General features: G+C 39.8%; 1 protein-coding gene across 3 annotated transcripts in view; it reads left to right on the forward strand.

Annotated features, from left to right (window-relative positions):
- The window catches only part of NPNT (nephronectin), a 49,169-nt gene that overhangs the window by 26,400 nt on the left and 4,616 nt on the right, over nt 1-18,153 (forward strand). For all 3 annotated transcript variants that reach the window (XM_033060820.1, XM_033060822.1, XM_033060821.1), the window contains 5 exons: nt 3,357-3,491; nt 4,678-4,800; nt 6,682-7,053; nt 15,335-15,430; nt 15,751-15,849. In XM_033060820.1, the coding sequence (XP_032916711.1) occupies nt 3,357-3,491; nt 4,678-4,800; nt 6,682-7,053; nt 15,335-15,430; nt 15,751-15,849 (825 nt within the window). The remainder of the gene's footprint in view (nt 1-3,356; nt 3,492-4,677; nt 4,801-6,681; nt 7,054-15,334; nt 15,431-15,750; nt 15,850-18,153) is intronic.

Genomic DNA, 18,153 nt, shown 5'->3' on the forward strand with positions numbered 1-18,153 from the left:
GTCCTAATCATCCCTTTGGGTATCTTGGCTGTCCACAGGGTGGGTGGTTCTCCAAGTGCCTGACCCATGTTGACCAAGAACTTGTTGGCAGAGAAGGGGACAGATTAGATTTTCTGATGAGAAAGGCAGGCTCTACACCAAGTCAGAGGCTTTCTAAAGTGCATAATTGGCACATCTATGTATGGAAAAAAATTGAAAAAAACAGGAGGAAAAAACCTACAATTGTTACATGCTGAAGGGATTAAGTTGTGATAAATCCCATTGTGCATATTATGGCAGAGAGATCTTTGGAAGATACTTGTGCCATGCCATAATGAGCTGAGTGATTTTAAGTACAAATTCAAGAAAGGTACACCAAGTAGAGAAATTTGCTAGAAAAAATGCTTGCAACATTCTCCTAGTGTGCATTTTTCTATTCAGGAAAATGTCATACTTTGAAATAAATGAAGTGTACTTTAATGCAAAAGACTAGCACTCAAACCAGTCCTGTGAAGCTCTTTGAGTTCTTCAGTGCAGTTTCCAAAAAAACACTATTTTTTTCCCCAGAAAGGCAAAGAACTGTGTACCCACATTTTAGTTGGTTATGCATCATTCAGAATGATCTCAAAATCTATTTCTAAAATTTCCACAAGAATTTCAGAGCAGCCTTGTACAATACAGAGAAAATAGTTACAGCAAGAGATGTCTGTTCTTCCTGCATCGTAACATGCTGTTCTCCTCTTTTTTGGTAAGAAGTGATTGTGACATGCACCCTTTCTGTGTTATTTCTCTATCAAGTTTGAATTGCAGTAAATACCTCAAAGAATTGAAGCTACCTGGGACTAAGGCTATGCTTTTTCCTTGTGTTTGTACAAGCTTTTCATTGTTGGGGAAGTTGTTGACTCCAGGAAGGGTCTGAATAATGCTGCAGTACAAGTAGAAGTGTAGGTTGTGTTAAGAAAATTGAAGTGTGCATTGGCTACAGCTCATGAAATCCTTGTTTGAGGAGAGTTTGAAAGACAGCTTGGAATGCAATGCCTATTTTTAGCACAGCTGGAAATTCCTCTGGGCATTATTCTGTTTTTAGTTTAACACTTGCTGATCATTCTCTTGTTTAAAATGTTCCTTTCAGACCATCAGTAAAAAGACACCAGTTTGACTGTAAAGATAAATCATATAAACTAAAGGACAACAAAGTGAAAAAATAATTCGGCTAAGTATTCAGTGAAAATGTAGATTAAACAGCTAATTGATTGATTAATTACTCTTAAATCAATAAATCAATCAGTCTTGCCAGGTTTTTGGATTGGGATTTTCATTTAATGAAATCAGCTGTATACACATTTCAGCTTCAAATTTTCTGAAATTATTTGAGAGCTGAAAATTATGTTTTTTCACTATAAAAGTAATTCTTTCCTTTGTGTGTGTGTTTAGAAAATTGAAAATACAGCCTTGTAAACTTAAAAAAATCATACTATTTTTAAATTAGTCTCAAGTTACTTTGTGCTTGAGTTGGAAATATGGTCATACTTGCTGCAAGAGAAAGAAGCAATTCTGCTTTTTTGGTGGACACCATGACACTCATTAGGTGCTGACCATCACAGTGCCTCATGTGGCTTTGGAGCAGCTCCCTGGTGCTGAGGTGAGACTCCAAATCACCCCCGCCATGCCCTCATTTCCATAGGAAGCAGGTATAAACCACAGTATATTGCAGCAGGCAAAGGGAAATAGCTCTGCACCTTTTGGTCCAGGTGTGGATTGATTGAGAGAAGCCACAGTCACTGTACTGTTTGAGAGCTACAGGAAACTAATCACAAGCACTTTCATGTCATCATATGGCTGCTGATCAAAAAGTGGATTTCCCCTCAGCAATGAGCATCCACGCACTTCTCATTATATGCAAGTGGAAGGCTGTTACATTTTTCCATATTTTTGCATCAGTTTTGAACAGTATATTGATTAACAGTTCTTCCTTATTTCTAGGACATATAACTGCCTACCATTACACTGCTGCCATAATTTAACATATTTTTTTGCCTTGTGTGAATTTGCAAAAATGTGAATTAATAGGAATATGTATGGAGGAAAAAGCAGGACATGCTACATTAGGCAAGATCATAATCCATGCCATGATGAAGTATATTCAGTGGCTAATCTTGTTCTTACTGGGCTACTTTGTGAAGCTATGGTTTAAAGATTAAAAAACCCAACCAAAAACCAACAACACAACTAGCTCTTAGTAATCAAGTCTTAAACTTGCAGTCTTGAAATAATATTTTAATAAAGGGTAGAAAATTGTGACTTGCTGATTAAATGATAATAAGATACATGGTAGAGTTTGTAAAACTTAGTAGCATATTCAAAGCCTAAAATGTTAACAATAAATTCAAATCAAGGGACAGATTTATAGGAAGATTCAGACATGTGGAGAGGTGCCCAGTATTGGCCTTGTTTTCTTTCTGATTGAGGCTTTACTGCACCATTCCAGCAATGCTCTTGATGGAGAGAGAGCAGCTAGGCAGTCCAGGACTGTGGGAGCTCAGGGGTTGAATCCCTGCTGTCCTCACTAATTCTTCATGAAGAGTGGGACACAGCCAGCAGGAGCTTCTTGGGACAACTCATCTAACCAGTAATTCATGGCTTTGAGTCACTTCTTTCACTGTGGGAACACAGCTTGGAGAGAAGCTGAAACTCCATCTCCCTCGCCTCAGGTAGCTGCGCTAACCAACCAGCAGCTTTGTGGTAACATTTTTTCTGTGCAGTGGAAGAGACTTGTTCGGGCCCCTTTCACAAGAGAGCAGAGCATCAATCACTTGGCTTTGTTTTGCACTCTTGACATCGTCAGCTGAAGTGGTCCTTTTGGGAAAAGAACTGCAGAGAGCAAAATCTTGCTTTCCCATAGATCAAGAGCCTGATAGACCTGCAGAGCAAAGGCTTGAACTGTGCCCTGTAGATAACCAACAAACACAAGGAGCTGCGTGCGTCAGAAGCAGCCATGCATGGCAGGTCTCTGCCTTAATGGAGAATTATTGTTTGAGCGCTCAGCAGCCTCAGCTCAGTGTCCAAGGACTACAGAGCAAGTGGTAGCACAAGCAGCTTTTGTGTGTCAGCCTGACCTCGTCTGAGAGTTCCACAGGCAGAGAGCAGCAGTGGGGGAGCATCAGCTGCTCCCTGGGTATCTACCTGTGACCCAGAGCTGAACTAGAGGACACAGCCAGAAGAAATGCTCAGGTATTACTGCTGGCTGACCAAGGGCTGTAACAAAAAATAATTTGGCTATTCTTTAGCTTTCCATTATGTGAAACTAGTTTCATTTGGACAGTGTACACTGTATTTTAACTGTTACTGAGAATAATACAGTTCCTTTGTTTCCACAGATATTGATGAATGTGCTACTGGGAGGGTTCTCTGCCCACGATTTAGGCACTGCATCAATACTTTTGGAAGCTACATTTGCAGGTGTCACAAAGGCTTTGATCTGATGTACATCGGAGGCAAATACCAATGCCATGGTAATAACAAGCTATTTCTCACATGCATGCAATAGAGCTGCATATTCAAAAATTAAATTAAGGGCTCAGAGAGGAGTGTTTATTATGGCTGAAATGTGGAGGCAGGTTGTTTTACACTGCATTAATATTTTAAGAAAGGGTGGGTTATAGAAACAAACTCTGAAAGACAAGGCATGTATTTGACCCACATTTTTGTAACTGGTTCTTGTGTGGAAGCTACTGGAGAGACCAGAGCTGATGACCCCAGGAATTCTTTCCAAATCTGTTTTTACCTCAGGGTTCACTGTCACTGGCAGTTGTAGGCTTGGAGCAGTGTGTGAGCTTAGGCTGTGTCTGAGCTGTAAAACTGGTGTGCTCCATAGCATGTCCCAAGATCCAAGATAAGAAAATGTGCTCACCCTAGCTCCTCCCAACCCAGACTGCCCAGCTTTCCTTCCCCTAAAGGCAGGTGGGGAAGAGGCAGGAGTTGGGAAATAACCTGTTTTTGTCCGGACATGAGACTGGAATGCAGCTGGTGTATGCCCTTCAACAAAGATATTCTCAGGTCTCTCTGCCTTAGTTTCACAGGGTCTCAAGTGGTTATGATTGTTCCACTGAGAAAAAAGATCATGTGGAGATAATGAGGCATTGCTTTTTAATTGCTTAAGTATTTTTTTCCAGAAAAATTTGTATTCAGAGAGCTGGAATTTGGGGATTTTTGCTTGTATCACTGACAATAAAAGTGGATATGCCATATGAAACATTTCCAGCAGTTTCTACTTGATGTGGAAACATCTATGCAGATGTATAATACAGGAAGAATTTTATGAAGAAAAAATGGTTTACTATCTGTGTGATTAGGAACATGCATATTCCTGCACTCTTTGTTTTTTTCTTATTCTGTCCTGTAAAAAGTAGTTGTTAAAATTGCAGTCTTAATGATCTCAGCTGTGCTCTACCTATGGCTTGTCTGAAGCTGATGCTGAGGTAAAAGCTGAGCAATACCAAAGTTGCCCAATAGTTCCTATTTTCCCTAATGTTTGCATCACCACATTGATTTGTGACTGTTTTTCTTTTCCCACTAGCAAAAGTTTTATTTTTTTTTATGATCAAAATTGTATTAATGTTTGGGTTTTTTTGCAGGGATAAGCAGAAATTCAGGTTTCTTTGTAGCAAATGATTTTTTAATGTAAATTTTCTGTTGCAGATATAGATGAATGTTCCCTTGGCCACCATCAGTGTGGTAGTTTTTCACACTGCTACAACACTCCAGGATCCTACAAATGCAAATGTAAAGAAGGGTACAGAGACAATGGAACAAACTGCATACGTATGTAATGCTACTTTTAGAATAGAGATTCTGAAAGCTTATATGTCCCATTTTGTAAACTTTAAGCTACAGGACTATCAGGCTCAGTTTCTCTTGCCTATTTTTAATACTAAATAAGCAGCCAGGGAATGTAGGAGTTTTCTAGGTCTTAGCATGCCTTGGTAAAAATATCTTTCCCTGAGACATTTTCATAATTAGAAAGAAATTCACCTCTCCCATTTTTACAGCTTGATTTTAGAGATTGCTTCAGGATGAGGACAACTGAGTAAGCAGGGTAGGTCGGATCAAACAGTGCATATTACTCATACCCTGTTGTTACGTACACTCCACAACTGGCCTGTTTCAGCAGCTCACCCCATGCATTCCCTGCTGCTTCCCAGATGTGAGAAGAACCAGGAAGGAGGATTTCTCTGGAAAGATTTGCTGTTGGAAAATTCCCTTGGCCACCTTTCTCCTGAGAGAAGCAGCTATCTTCTTGGTACAGAATAAGGTGTTGGAACTCTCCCATATTTGATGTCCCACAGGACTGTGCAGCTCTATGACATCTGCTGGATCTTTTTGATCCTGCATTCCTTTGTGGGATCTGGTCTTTGGTGACTCACTGATCTCTTTAAAAGAGGAGCACCATTTTTTCCCTTTGGCTGTAGCTGTCATGGTAAAAGGTGTTCTAGCACATCCTGAGTGCTTCCAAGTATATGTGGACACATTTTATGTGTGTTAATGGGATATGATCCTGAGGGGTGTTTTATATTTTAATATACTATGAATGTCATAACTGCAGGGTATTGAAAGGGATAGTAATAAGCAAGTGGCCAGAAGGAAGACCTTTTTACCTACTGTCATCAAACAATTCACTGTTTAACAAACAGTAGTTCTTCATTTTAACTGTGTATTATACTTGAAATGCTTGTACACAAAATATGTGACTAGAGTTCTTACTGAGCCTTTTAAGATCTCCAGTGAGATATAAAAGGCTTATTAACCAATAGAAAACAACAAAACATATTTTTGTGATTTGTGTCTTCAGAAACTCTTCTCGTGAAACTAAGTGAAAATGTGTTGTCCTTTCTTTATGAAACTTGGAAGAGATGGTACTGTGGGCACTGTCACTGGTGTGAAAGTGGTGCTCAGTCCAGCACCTCATTCTTGTGAAGGCTGAAAAGTTTAATTTACTGTTTCCTGGTGTTTAGCAAAGGGAAGTATCTAAATGAGGGTCGGCTTGCTTCAATCTCTAAAATGATTACTGTTACTGGGAAGGAGAGAAATGTTTAGAAGGAAAGGTCTGTAAGAACTTTCTTAAGCCAAAGTTATCTGGCCATCTGTGGTTAAAATGGTTGTAACATCAGGGGTCTTACTAAACTTGCTTCCACTTCTGATTGTCCAGTTTAGAGGGCTGCTTAACCCATGCTTTTTTAACCAGGAGTGCTTTTGTGTAAGTTTTGCCAACTCCGAAAGAGATTTGATACTTCAGAGGAGGTGGAATGGAAGTGTCTTGACCTTCAATCGTTCTAAATTATCTCTAAACTGCTGCAGTGCCAAGTACGACCTAAAGGGATGTGATAATTTAGCAGTGCTGATGCTAAAGTATGTTTCTAACTAATGGAAACCTTCAGAGCAAGGAAAATTACTTAATCCAAGTTTCTCTGTGTCCTAATGAAATAGGTTGTTAAATTTCTGGAGTGAGAGGCTGAGATGTCTGTTTTGGTCCCATTTTGATTCTCTTTGCAGTTATTCCTCTTGTTAGGATTGAACCACCTGGTCCATATCACATATCCAAGGCCAATTGCATTCTCCCTGAGGGAGGCATGGTATAATGAGTAGGATTGTTGATGCTGAAGGCACAACTCCTCAGACTGCTGCATGTACCTGATTTTGTTACAGAAAGGCCAGTGACGAGGCCGACAGCTCATCCGACGCCTGTGCCGACAGCTCGTCCTATACCTGGGCCAACAGCTCATCCTGTACCTGTGCCAACTCAATCTGCACCCAGGACAACGACTCGACTGACACCCAAGCCAACCACGAGATATGTACCAGTGACAACAAGCCTGGCCACGACATCAGTGATGAAGCCTCCACCTCCAACAACGCCTCAGCCTATGACAGTAAGACCTACACTACCACCACAGAGTACTCCTCTGGTAACAACTGAAGAGCCTTCACATGTTCCCATTGAAACTACATCTTCCCAAGGAGTTATAGATGACAACAGGATCCAACCAGATCCTCAGAAACCCCGAGGAGACGTGTTCAGTAAGTAAATTTCCATATGCCTTTGTTTATCAAAGCTGTAGATGCAAGCATGCACTATACTGTTTGAGTTTTTGGAACACTACACCACTGAGAACAGAGAAATGAATCTGAAAATTGTTATATGGTAAAGCTGCGGAAGTAGTTTATTTTATTACCTAAAAAACATTTGCGATGGAAGTTCTGAATCAATTAATCAAAAAAGTGTTTATTTTTCTCCCCTGAAATTATTGAGCATATTGTCCTGTAAAAGTACTTAATCATGCTTTCAGAGGAAGATTTTAAGGAAATGAAAGATGTTTTATTGAAAAGTATTGAAATGCAACGTAACTCATAAGGTAGTCAGTCAGTGGGTTTAAATTCAGAGAGTTCAGAGTCCTTCCTAAACAAGTATTACCATAGCTTTAAGAATGATAAAGAAATCATGCCTGATTATCTAAAATCATGTGACCTATTTTGTATGGGTTCAAATAGTCTCAGATGTTCACGACTAAACAATGGGAAAAATGCATAAAAATAGCATAGAGGGTAATTTTATGGACTGTGTCTGTGTAAAGGGATACCTGAAAAGCTGAAGATAGTAAAGATTCTCATAGCATGAACGCATGTAACTTTAAGAGCTCCTCTGAAATCTACAGCACCATTATGCCAGCTTTAGTGCATACCACAGGAGACATTACTGGCACTTACAGAGCTGTGTGTGTCTGCCAAGAAATACTCAACACACGATTTCATCTTTCGTTCTGCGGCTAATTTTAGAGATGGGGCGGGTGTGTTGGATCAGCTCTTCAGCTTTTTGTGCAATAAAGCTGCTGAAGCAATGTAGTAGGAGGAAAAGTTTGCTGTCTCAGAGCAGGTGCACAAGCAATGTGGGAGTCTTTTTCTGGTTGCTTTGGCATCTGTGTCGTAATTTCTTGGGCTTTGTTGTTCTAGGTCATTACTCAGTGAAATTTGTTCCTTGTAAAAGAGGTTTCCCTGTGACGTTTTATGTGATGTAGACAGAAAATGGAGAGCGAAGCTGGCAAAAGCTAGACGGCAGATGCTGGTACTGCTTAGTAGAGTGTACTTTTGGCTTCATATTCAGTTAAAAATAGAGAGATGTGTTTAAGTGAAATTCTAAAAGGAAATATAATAAAGATTTACGAAGCTTAATGTAATGGGAACCAACAGTTAAAAATGTAGTTTTGTGGAAATTATTGTAGACTCCAGCATTGTGCTTCCCATGTTGCAAGTGTTCTCTAGAATACTAAAGCAGAGGGATAGTTTTCAGCTATTTTCATGAAGTCATAACAATCCTCTGTATAAAGCTTATTATTTACAATTAGTCTTTCTGTATTGTCCCTAGAGGGATTTTGAAGCTAATGCTTTCAATACATGTGCTTCAGATATAGGAGTTTGGAAAATAGGAAAGTAAAAGCCTTTTAAGTTTGGCTTGGTCTGACTGCAGCTTACGTTATGGTACATGTGACAAACACAGGACCTTTGCAAAGTGTTTATCAGCTGCCACACTCTGAGGTTTGTGATACACATACACAACTTCAAAGGCTTCAGCGCACAGCACAGCAGGACTGAAATGGGTCAAGCACCAGCTATTCCTGGCCTCAGCAGGTAATACAGGGACACACAGTCCTCAGATCAAGTCAACAGATGTCTGTCTTCAATCCCATATAACTTACTTTGATTCCCTGCTAGAGACATACTCAATACACATATGTGTGTGACCTAACTCTGTGACTGAAAGAATACTCCACTTGTGTTCCAGATGATGCTAGTAGTGTGATTTTATGAAGCCGGGTGTCTTTTTTTCTCTCTTATCTTTTTCTCTCCTTTCCACTCAGCTTTCTGCTCTGTTTTTCTCTCATTTCTCTTCTGGACACTTTAAAAGTATTAGGTTGTGATCACTGGAGTCCTCTACTATTTTTTCTGTCTAGAAGTGTTTGTGTTGGGAGTGGACAAAAGCATTTGTTAAGGATTTGAAACCTATAGTGGAATGCAAAACAGTTCAGTTTCAGAAGAATGTTCTGCTTTCTCAAAGAAGGCATTACTTGTAGAGTAAGGTGTTTCTTTACCTGTTGAATCCTGTTACTGGAGAAGTTTGGGGAAGAGCAGAAGTTACATTTCCTCATGTGGGACATTTAGAAAAGCAGCTGGAAAAGTTATAGCCCATATACATTACTACAGTGGGATGCACAGAGCAGGGGTCTGCCTCCTCAGGACTGCGCTTGTAAGGATAACACAGAGGTGCTTGAGCATCCTCAGATGGGGTTCAGCAGCGTGGGAGCATTATGCTAGATGCTGCATTCCTGGGCATTAGCTGGGCTGCAGACCTGGCTGCATGAGTGCTCTTGGTGCATGGCAAGTGTGAGGTGAGGTGCATTAGCTGAAACACCTTTCACGTGAGTTTGTGTGGGCGGGGTGAGTTGAGCTTCAGGCTCCTGCTAGCCAGTCCTACTCCTGCTCCAGGTGTGTGGGACAGCAGTGCCTGGCTCTGGCTGCAGCTGCTCAGTGTGGGGCACTGTGAGCTCAGAATGGCAGCGCTCCCACGCAGTGTAAGTCCGTGCCTCTCCAAAATAAATCCAAAATAATAATTAATAATAGTTAGACACAATGTTAACAACCATGGTGGTAAGACAATTAAGGATTTCAAACTGAAATAACTAGTAACATTTAGCTAACCTTAGACTTGTTTCTTAACTGCTGTGAGGATGTGTCAACCCCTGCCCACCTCCAAAAACATTTGTGGATTTCTCACTTGCCTCTATATTTCCTCAGGGAAGGGGAGTTGTGAACTATTTCCTTCAGCTTCTTTGAATCTGTTTCTGTTTTAGTCTCACCTAGATCAGACATTTTTGCAATATTCCTGGGTTGTGAATGTGAGCTAATTTTGTTTTGCTGATACTGAGCTTCTTTATGTTCATTTCCACGCAATAACTGCTCTCCAGTTGAGGCAGTAAAGAAGCCAGTTCTCAAAAATTAATTTGCACTGTGGTCCCCATATGCCTGCCTGGAAGGAGAAGAAAAAACCTTGCTCTTGCTGCCTTTCTTTGTTTCCTACTGGAGAATAAAGGCAGCAGTTAGTAGTCTTGTAACTCTTATTTTCTTGGAAAACAGAGGAGAAAATTGATGTTGGATCCACTCAGGTCATGAAGTAGGATTTGACTTCAGTTTTATAAATCTTCAAAAGAGTTTGTGTTATCTTAGGTGGCTGCTTCCTCCTGTGTCTCCAAGGGTTGTTGTACTCCAGAAGTCCACTGGCGGTTCTGTGCTCACAGCCATTAGCATATGCTAAAGAGATGAAAGTTGGGTTTTCAGCTAGGTTATCTTGTAATGCATGGACATTTCCCTTCCTTTTTTTCCCATGTGCCTCTGCAGCATTAGCCAGACTTGGAGGAAGCAGCGCTGCTTTGCTCTGCCATCGAATGGGTGGTACTTCTGTCAGGCAAATGGTCCTTTGGCTGCTGCACAGATGTCCTAGACTAAATCCTGCAAATCCTGGTGCTCAGGAGAGGAAACACGCTGGGGCAAATGTACCTTTTTATTGCAAGCATCTCTCAAATTCTGGTTTTTTGTTAGTTGATGCTTTCCTGGGGTACCCTTGGTGACTCCTTGCTCCCTGTTTTCTCCCTTTGTTATTTGACATGCTGTTCCACACACTGAGTAAACTTGACCTAGGATTTGACTTCAGAGCTCTCTTGAATGTGCTACTCAACTTGAAATGAGTTGAGGATCAGAGAAATTGCTCTGTTCAGCAGTGACAAAGAGCACAAATGATAAAAATGCTGATAATGTTATTTAAATGCCTTTGCAGTTTTTGAAAGGTATTGGGTTGTTTCTTTACTTTAGATGCTTTACCCCTTTTCTAAAAAAGCCTGTACTGACTTCAGGGAGCTGGTTTTTTTAAGGAACAAAAAATTTGTATTTTTTAACATGGAATTCCTACACTTGGCCTTTGAACCACTTAGTCAGATGCAGACAGTGGAATCTGGCACCAAGGATAATCTTCTCCTGATATGGATATGGGGGGAATGGCAATGAGAGAGGAATGCAGTGATAGCTTAATATTTAACTATTTCAGCACTGATACAAACTACAGTGTAGTACAGAAGAATCTTGTCTGGTTTTAAGTCTTTAACAAATAGAACAAATTTCTCAATATAACTCTGAATTTCTGCTGCCATTGTTATCTGGATGATAAGCACTAAAAAGGCATAAACTTAAAGCATAATAATAGATATCAGCATACCAAGAACAAAGCTCCTTATCTGTATTAAAAGATAGTTCAGCAGTTTTCCTTCTTAGGCCTTAGTGGAGCAGAAAAGATTGGAGTTAGGAAATGTTTCTCATAACAGCTATTAAAAATGTAAAGATTGGATTTAAACTGGATTCTTTCTTTTCTTCCTTCCAGTGACTGCAAAGTTCTTAGTGCTCTAAGTGCAGTTTTGTGATCCTTGAGGCTGTCGAGAAAAGGGAAATAATAAAAGCTAAGAATAGAGGGTTTATTATTTCTTGATATCATTAGAGCACCATTACTTTACAGCAGCATTTCGTTTGTCTTCACTGTTCTGGCACCTTCTAAAATGTTTTTGTCTTTATATTTAAGCATTTATGATAGGTGCTTTGTTCCTGTTGGTACTCTGGAGTTCAATCATGAAATCTAGGAATCTTACAAGTCTCACCATCAATCAACTTTCCAGCAAGTTTTGTCTCCAGATCTGTTAATGCAGGCTTCTGTACACTCCTGTTTAGCTGTGTTTTCCTGAAACTCAGTTGGCATTCCGCACCTGCTGAATGTATGTTCATACAAAAGCAGACAGGTCACTTTGCTGAAAACCTTCTGCAAAGATAAATACCAAGATGCATGATTTTGGTAAAACTTAATGAGCCTTGTAACTACTCGAGAAGCTCAAGATTGGACTTCAGAGTGGTGGCATGCTGACACTGTTGTGTCCCCTTTCATACATAAATAGTGCTGGAGAGGGTGGCGCAGTCCATGAAAGCACTTCCTGAAATAATTATTACTGCAGAATTGGAATTTGTAGAATTTTAAGAAACATATCCTGGACACTGTGGGTGTCTGAACAAAAGGGTGAAATGTACCTCCCTGTTGTCTCTTCTTTTTCACTCAGCATATATCAAAATCTTCCTTGGAGGAAAACAGGACTTTTGTTTTCTCGGTCCGATTGACCTCCAGACTATCCTTAATTTTAGCTGTTTTCTACTAGTTGTGTGTGAGATCTCATCACTTTGGAGATTTTTTTTGCAAGTGGGATTTAACAGCTTTCAGTTGTAAAAAATCAGTCAAAAAATCTTTGTACTTTTTTGTTGCTGTTTTTAGCTTAGTCAAGATTACTGTGTGGAGTGGAATTGTACTGACAGTGCAAAACCAGTTTTTTCTGTAAGCCAGAGAACTGCATTATTAACAGTAATAACAATTACTAGTAACACAAAGTTGGACTCCATGTTTTGGTTTTGTAACACCAAAACAGCAATTATTCAGTTTATTGCAAACAAACATATATATATGTACTTTCTTATGCTCCCAATCTCAGCAGTTAGCAAGTAAATTAAAAAAAAGGCTGTATTGTTTTCCCAAAGGTTATAAAAGCTGAAAAGAAATCTCTCTTATTTAATATTTAATAATCAAATTTATTTAATATTTCCCCCCAAATTTGTGCATCTATGAAGAAGTTAGCTCAGGAACTTTGGGAATATGGTAGTGTTCATGTATTGGCTTGCTCAGAGCTTATAAAATTCTCCAAGTAAAGGAAGCCAAGTTTCTATTTAACAAGCTTTATCAAACCATTGAAGTTAAGTGAAAAGCACACTGATACACTATATAAAGTACACAGAAAGGGCTTGGAAAGCTTGCAGAAAATAATTGTACCAAATACTTTCTCCCACTTTCTCCCTCTTACGGTAACCCTTGTTTCAAATTGGGTGAACAATTGGTCCAAGCACTGAAGTGACTGTATTAAAGTACTGCAACACGTTCTTCTAGAAGTTCATAAAAAGAGTTTGGAAAGGACTCTGAGGGAATTTTTTGAAAAAATATTTTGCAGGGCTTTGATTATAGGCAGATATATCAACCTGAATTTGGAGATTTCTTGCATGCGTGCACAGATGTAACTCATGTTTGTAGAAAACATCAGTGCATTAGAAATGGTACTTGAAGAAGTAAACTGAAGTAGTTTACAGGATAAGTACCTAATATTTTTTGCAGTATTTTCCATAAACAAGGACTATGACAGACTAGGAGGAGGGTGCACAGGACACGTACCTTAAAACTGTGACTCCTGAGTATCCTACAAACCTTAAAGCATGGCGGAGAGTTTCCTTCATGCTCTTTGCCACAGTGCTCATTTAGAACACTGCAATTACCTGCCCGTGAGCCTGTCTGTGGTCTGAGCCTTTGGTGCCTGCTGTGCTGTGCTCAGCAGTTTTTAAACAAATTGCTGGCTTGTTCCCCATGGTATAGAAAGCAAACAGTGCCTTCTTCCCTTGGCACAGTGTGAGGTGAGGAAAGGCAAGGCAGTGCTCTCTGGGTGTGCAGCATAGATGGGCTCGTTCAACTGCCCCACCTACATAATTCAGGGTGAACAGTGGGTTTATATGCCTGAGTACAATATTTGTGTGTAGATGTACTGTAAGACGATTACTGGCCTAGGTTGTGTGGACTGTACACATTTGTAAGGTTTCTTTTATGCGAAATCTCAAGGTTTGTAATCATGTAAGCAAAACAGCCCAGGTGAAACGAAGCAGCAAAAATACTATTTACAATCAAGTATCTTTAAAAATTAACAGTCCTCTAATACTCAAGTCAGCCTTAAGTCTGAAGCTGTTTTGAGCATTAATATCCTAGACTGCAAATAGACATAATCTAAAATCTGCAAAGGATTAAAAAGTAAACAAAAAAAGGGAGACTTAATGATTCAAATAATGACTATTATATTTAGGAATTCATTGGTTTTGTACAGATTTTGAACTTTTTAACTATTTGTTTTTATCGTATAAAATTTTTATGCAAGATCTCTAGCCTAGAATAGTACTTTAAAAATGCATTGAAGTTTGCTTATTTTGTATACTAATTTCAACTTTTTTTCTTTTCTGTCTTTTGGCTTTAGAGGAGCTCTTGAAGCAGTGCTATTTTCATGTTGACCTAGTGCAAAAGAAGTTCCTTGTTAACGTTTGGTTTTCTGAGAACAACAGTTCTTTCAGTTATCTTAATTCTTCTTGTTTTCACTTTTCTATAGAGATATTAATAGTTGCTTTAGCACTGCAAATGGAAAACATGTCAAGTTTTTAATAGGTAAGACCCTTACAAATACCTTAGGTGTGAGAGGTGCCTATAAAATCAGAGGACCTGTCTGAAATACATTACTACTGTTATGAATTATGCATTAGACCTGCCTGTAAAAGAGAAATTTTCCAAGGCAGCTCTATTCAGTGCATTGTGTTTATCTCTAGCTGAAAGCTGTCCATCAGGCAAAAAATCTGCGTGAAACTTACACAGACTGGCACAGCATCTTCAGAAACACGTGGGAGTCTTTGTCAGTTTTTGCCACCTGACTTCGGCAGCCATCACTCCCACAAAGACTGCATAAAGTTCAGGTTGTCCTGGATGCTGAGTGTCTAATAACCTCCGTGCCTCTTAATCACCAAGAGCTGTTTCTTCTCCTTGCAGCTGGGAACAGCAGTTGAAGGACAGCCTGTGCTGGAAAGCAAAAGGTGTAATTACAGTTGAATTCCAGCTTCCACTAGGGCTCCTCCTTCTCAACTCCTAGTACAACCCTGATAATTGTTTTGGGAGCTCTAATCCTTTGCAGATAGATGGATATACCTTCAGTTGCATTTCAAAGGTTAAGTGCACGTGGGGCCTCTTCCAAGTACTGCTGCCTCCTGTTGAGGTTCTCCTATAAACGTCTGTGGAAAGTTTGAGTAAGGACTTTTGTGTGGCTTTATTTTATTGAGAGACCACTATCTCTGAAAATGCACTTGGAGAGGAATAGTGTGCTTCAAGGTTAAAGCTTTCCCCCTGGTTAAAAAGGAGCTTTTATTCAAAGGGCCTTCAGGAGATTTGGAATCACCTTTTACAGTGCTTAGGTAAATGTTACAGCACAAACCGTAAATCACATAGGCATAAGTTTATGAGTCTTCGTGTCAAATATAACTAAATATATTGAAATCTCCAAGAAAAGCACAATGCCCAGAGGTGCTCTGCTGGTTGTTGTTAGAGATAAAGCTGGTTAGTGACCTACTTCCTTATCTCATTCATTTTTTCTCACAGTTCCACGCCAGCCTGGAGTCAGCAATAATCTGTTTGAAATACTTGAAATTGAAAGAGGGATTACAGCTGATGAATTTGAAGCAAATGATGACCCAGGTAAAGATTTTTTGGGGGTTTATACATTTTTCAGGACTCCTATATCTTATGCCCCTCTTTTAAACTATGCTTTATAAAACCATGCAAAACTAACCCTTTGCCTATGTAAACCTCTCACTTTTATTTCCTAAAAAATTCAGCACAGAATAGCATGTATTGTTAATAGTACAAGGGTCCTTTGTATTGGCTAGTATTTTTGCAGATTATTTTCCTAGGACTCCTTCTTAATGCTTACTTGCTAGTGTCAGCCACACAGGAAATTGAAAACCAAAACAATCTGAATCTGAGTTTTTTTGTGACCTCCTACTCTGTTCTGCCAGGTATCCTGGTGCACAGCTGCGATTTTGACAGTGGACTGTGTGGATGGATCAAGGACAAAGATGATGACTTGTACTGGGAGCCAGTGAGAGATGCATCAGGTAAGTGATCTGTGTACAATCACATCCTGCAGTTGAAGAACTACTCAGGCTTGAGGTTGATGACAGTTCCTGCTTGTGGACAAATTACACAGCTTCTGTTCCCTTTAGTTCTGGGATATATTTCATATCGATGCCTCTTTTGTGCATAAAAAGCAAAATTGAGGATTCCCAATGTGAAAGAGCAATTGAAAATTGCTCACATCTTTGAAAATAGCTGACATCTTTAAAATAGGAGTAGTAAATGTAGTCACCAAGTTTGTCTTAAAGGAATCTGAAAAAAAAATGGACTAGGGAACAACTTTTATTTCCCTATCACTGGCAAAATTATAGAAAGTGCTGGAAATAGTCTTTGTTTTGTTGCCAGATGAAATGTTCTAGTTTAACCTCTCAGATTGCTGTAGCTTGGAGTAGAATTTGATAAAATCCATCTGTATATAGGAAAAATGTTAAGTAACTAGAAGGCAGACAAGTTAAATGCTGAAACACAGAGGGTTCTGGAAATGGGATTATTTGGGATAATAAGAAGTTACATTACACCAGGCAATAGAGAGGAGTGTGTAGCAGCTGCTTGCAGGACAGGAGACCGGCATCAGCACTGGTGGTCAGCCACAGGACCAACCCTTCCCTGTCTCCCACCTCTGCTGTCCCAGGAAGTGGGATCTCTTTTGTCCCCTGTTGATTTTGGTGTGGCCCTGGGAGGTTGCTCCCCTTGCCTGCCTACCCTTCCCCCAGCAGTGCCTGCCCCACAGTGCCGGGGATTAGACACACATCCCTGGCTCCCTGTAATGATGGGATTACTTCATCCCCAAGGAGCAGCCTTTGAAGTGCACAAAGCTCACATTATGTAGGGATGGTAGCCTGAGGAAGGAAATGCTCTCTCGGGCAGGACAATGGTGCAGGCTAAGATGAGGGAGGGTAAGGGCACTGAGAGCCGTTTTCTTCATGCACCACCGTGTCAGAGCTGTCTGGCCTTACGCTGGCACTGATGGGGCAGTCATTTGCCACCGCAGCAGGTGATGACCTGGCACCTTTTCCAGGATGTTTGGCTGGCTCTGTGGCAGTGCTGTCTTCGCTGCCTGGGCAGGGGTCCCCCCAAACAGGCTGCTCTAGTACTTCAGGAGCTCTTGTGTCACTTGAAAAGCCTTGGGAATGACTGGGAGAGCAGAGCTCCTTAATCCTGCAGATGAGAAAACAGGCTGTCCTGCCTGCAGTGGCATTTAAAAAAAAAAAAAATACATATAATTCGTACCTTTTTTGAAACACTGCATATTCATTATCTGTACTCAAAAATTGTTGTTAATACATACTAAATTCCAGAAGGATAATTTTTAAGAATTAAGAACTGTGATTTTTAACTGGTTCTTTTTTGTCAAACTCTTTCCCTGTATTGCTTCCCAGTAGTCAGGGACAAGTTCAGCTTTTTATTTCCTGTGTATGTTTTGCTGCTGTTGACATAACCTGTTAAAAACAGTCCCTTGAAGTCACCCATCCACCCACCCACCCCCTCTATTTTGGAATGTCTTGTTTGAAGGATTTATTTTCACAGCTTGTTCCTGACTGCTTGATTTCACCTTGCAAAGTTTGCAATGTATTGGTTTATCAGAATCTACATTTCAAAAGGTGCTGTGCTGAAGCAGTATAAACTTACCTTACATGCAGAAAATGCTGATTTAAGAGGACCTTTTCCTGCAGGGGCTTGCCTACAGATATGTTTACTTTGTGCTTACCTAAATCTGTTTCCTATTGATTGGATTCAGCCACAGTAACTATCTGAAAATGATGCACTTAATAAGTCAGTACTTTCATAGTGGTGTAATTGTATCTTCAGCAAACAGGTATGGTTATTTAAATTCTATTAGGCTTATTTTAGCAATTAGTGACCTTGCTGCAAAAGCAATGTATTTAAAAAAAAAGGAAAAAAAACCCCAGCTTCCTGAGAAAATACTCACCAAGAGGCTTTAACAGATCCTTGGACAGATGGATCCCACTTCATGGCTAAATGGTGATCTGGGGGCCCAGACAGCAGCATACTTTGCTTTGTTAAATCTCATTCGGACCAAAGAATTTAGAAACTTATGTAGAAGTAGTGAATGGGCGACAAGGTTGGCTTTCCTTTTAAGTGTGTGACAAGCCCTGGTACATTGTAATTGATTCTTACAGCTTTTGAGGGAAATAATTGTGACTTTCAAAGAGAAGCTTATAAAAAATAATGCTCTGTTTGAGTATTAGCACAGAGACAAAAAATAATTTTCTATCCTGTTTAACTATGCACATCAACAATATTGCAAACAAGTATTTCTAAAT

The sequence above is a fragment of the Catharus ustulatus genome, chromosome 5, assembly GCF_009819885.2.
Source record: "Catharus ustulatus isolate bCatUst1 chromosome 5, bCatUst1.pri.v2, whole genome shotgun sequence".
NCBI lineage: Eukaryota > Metazoa > Chordata > Aves > Passeriformes > Turdidae > Catharus > Catharus ustulatus.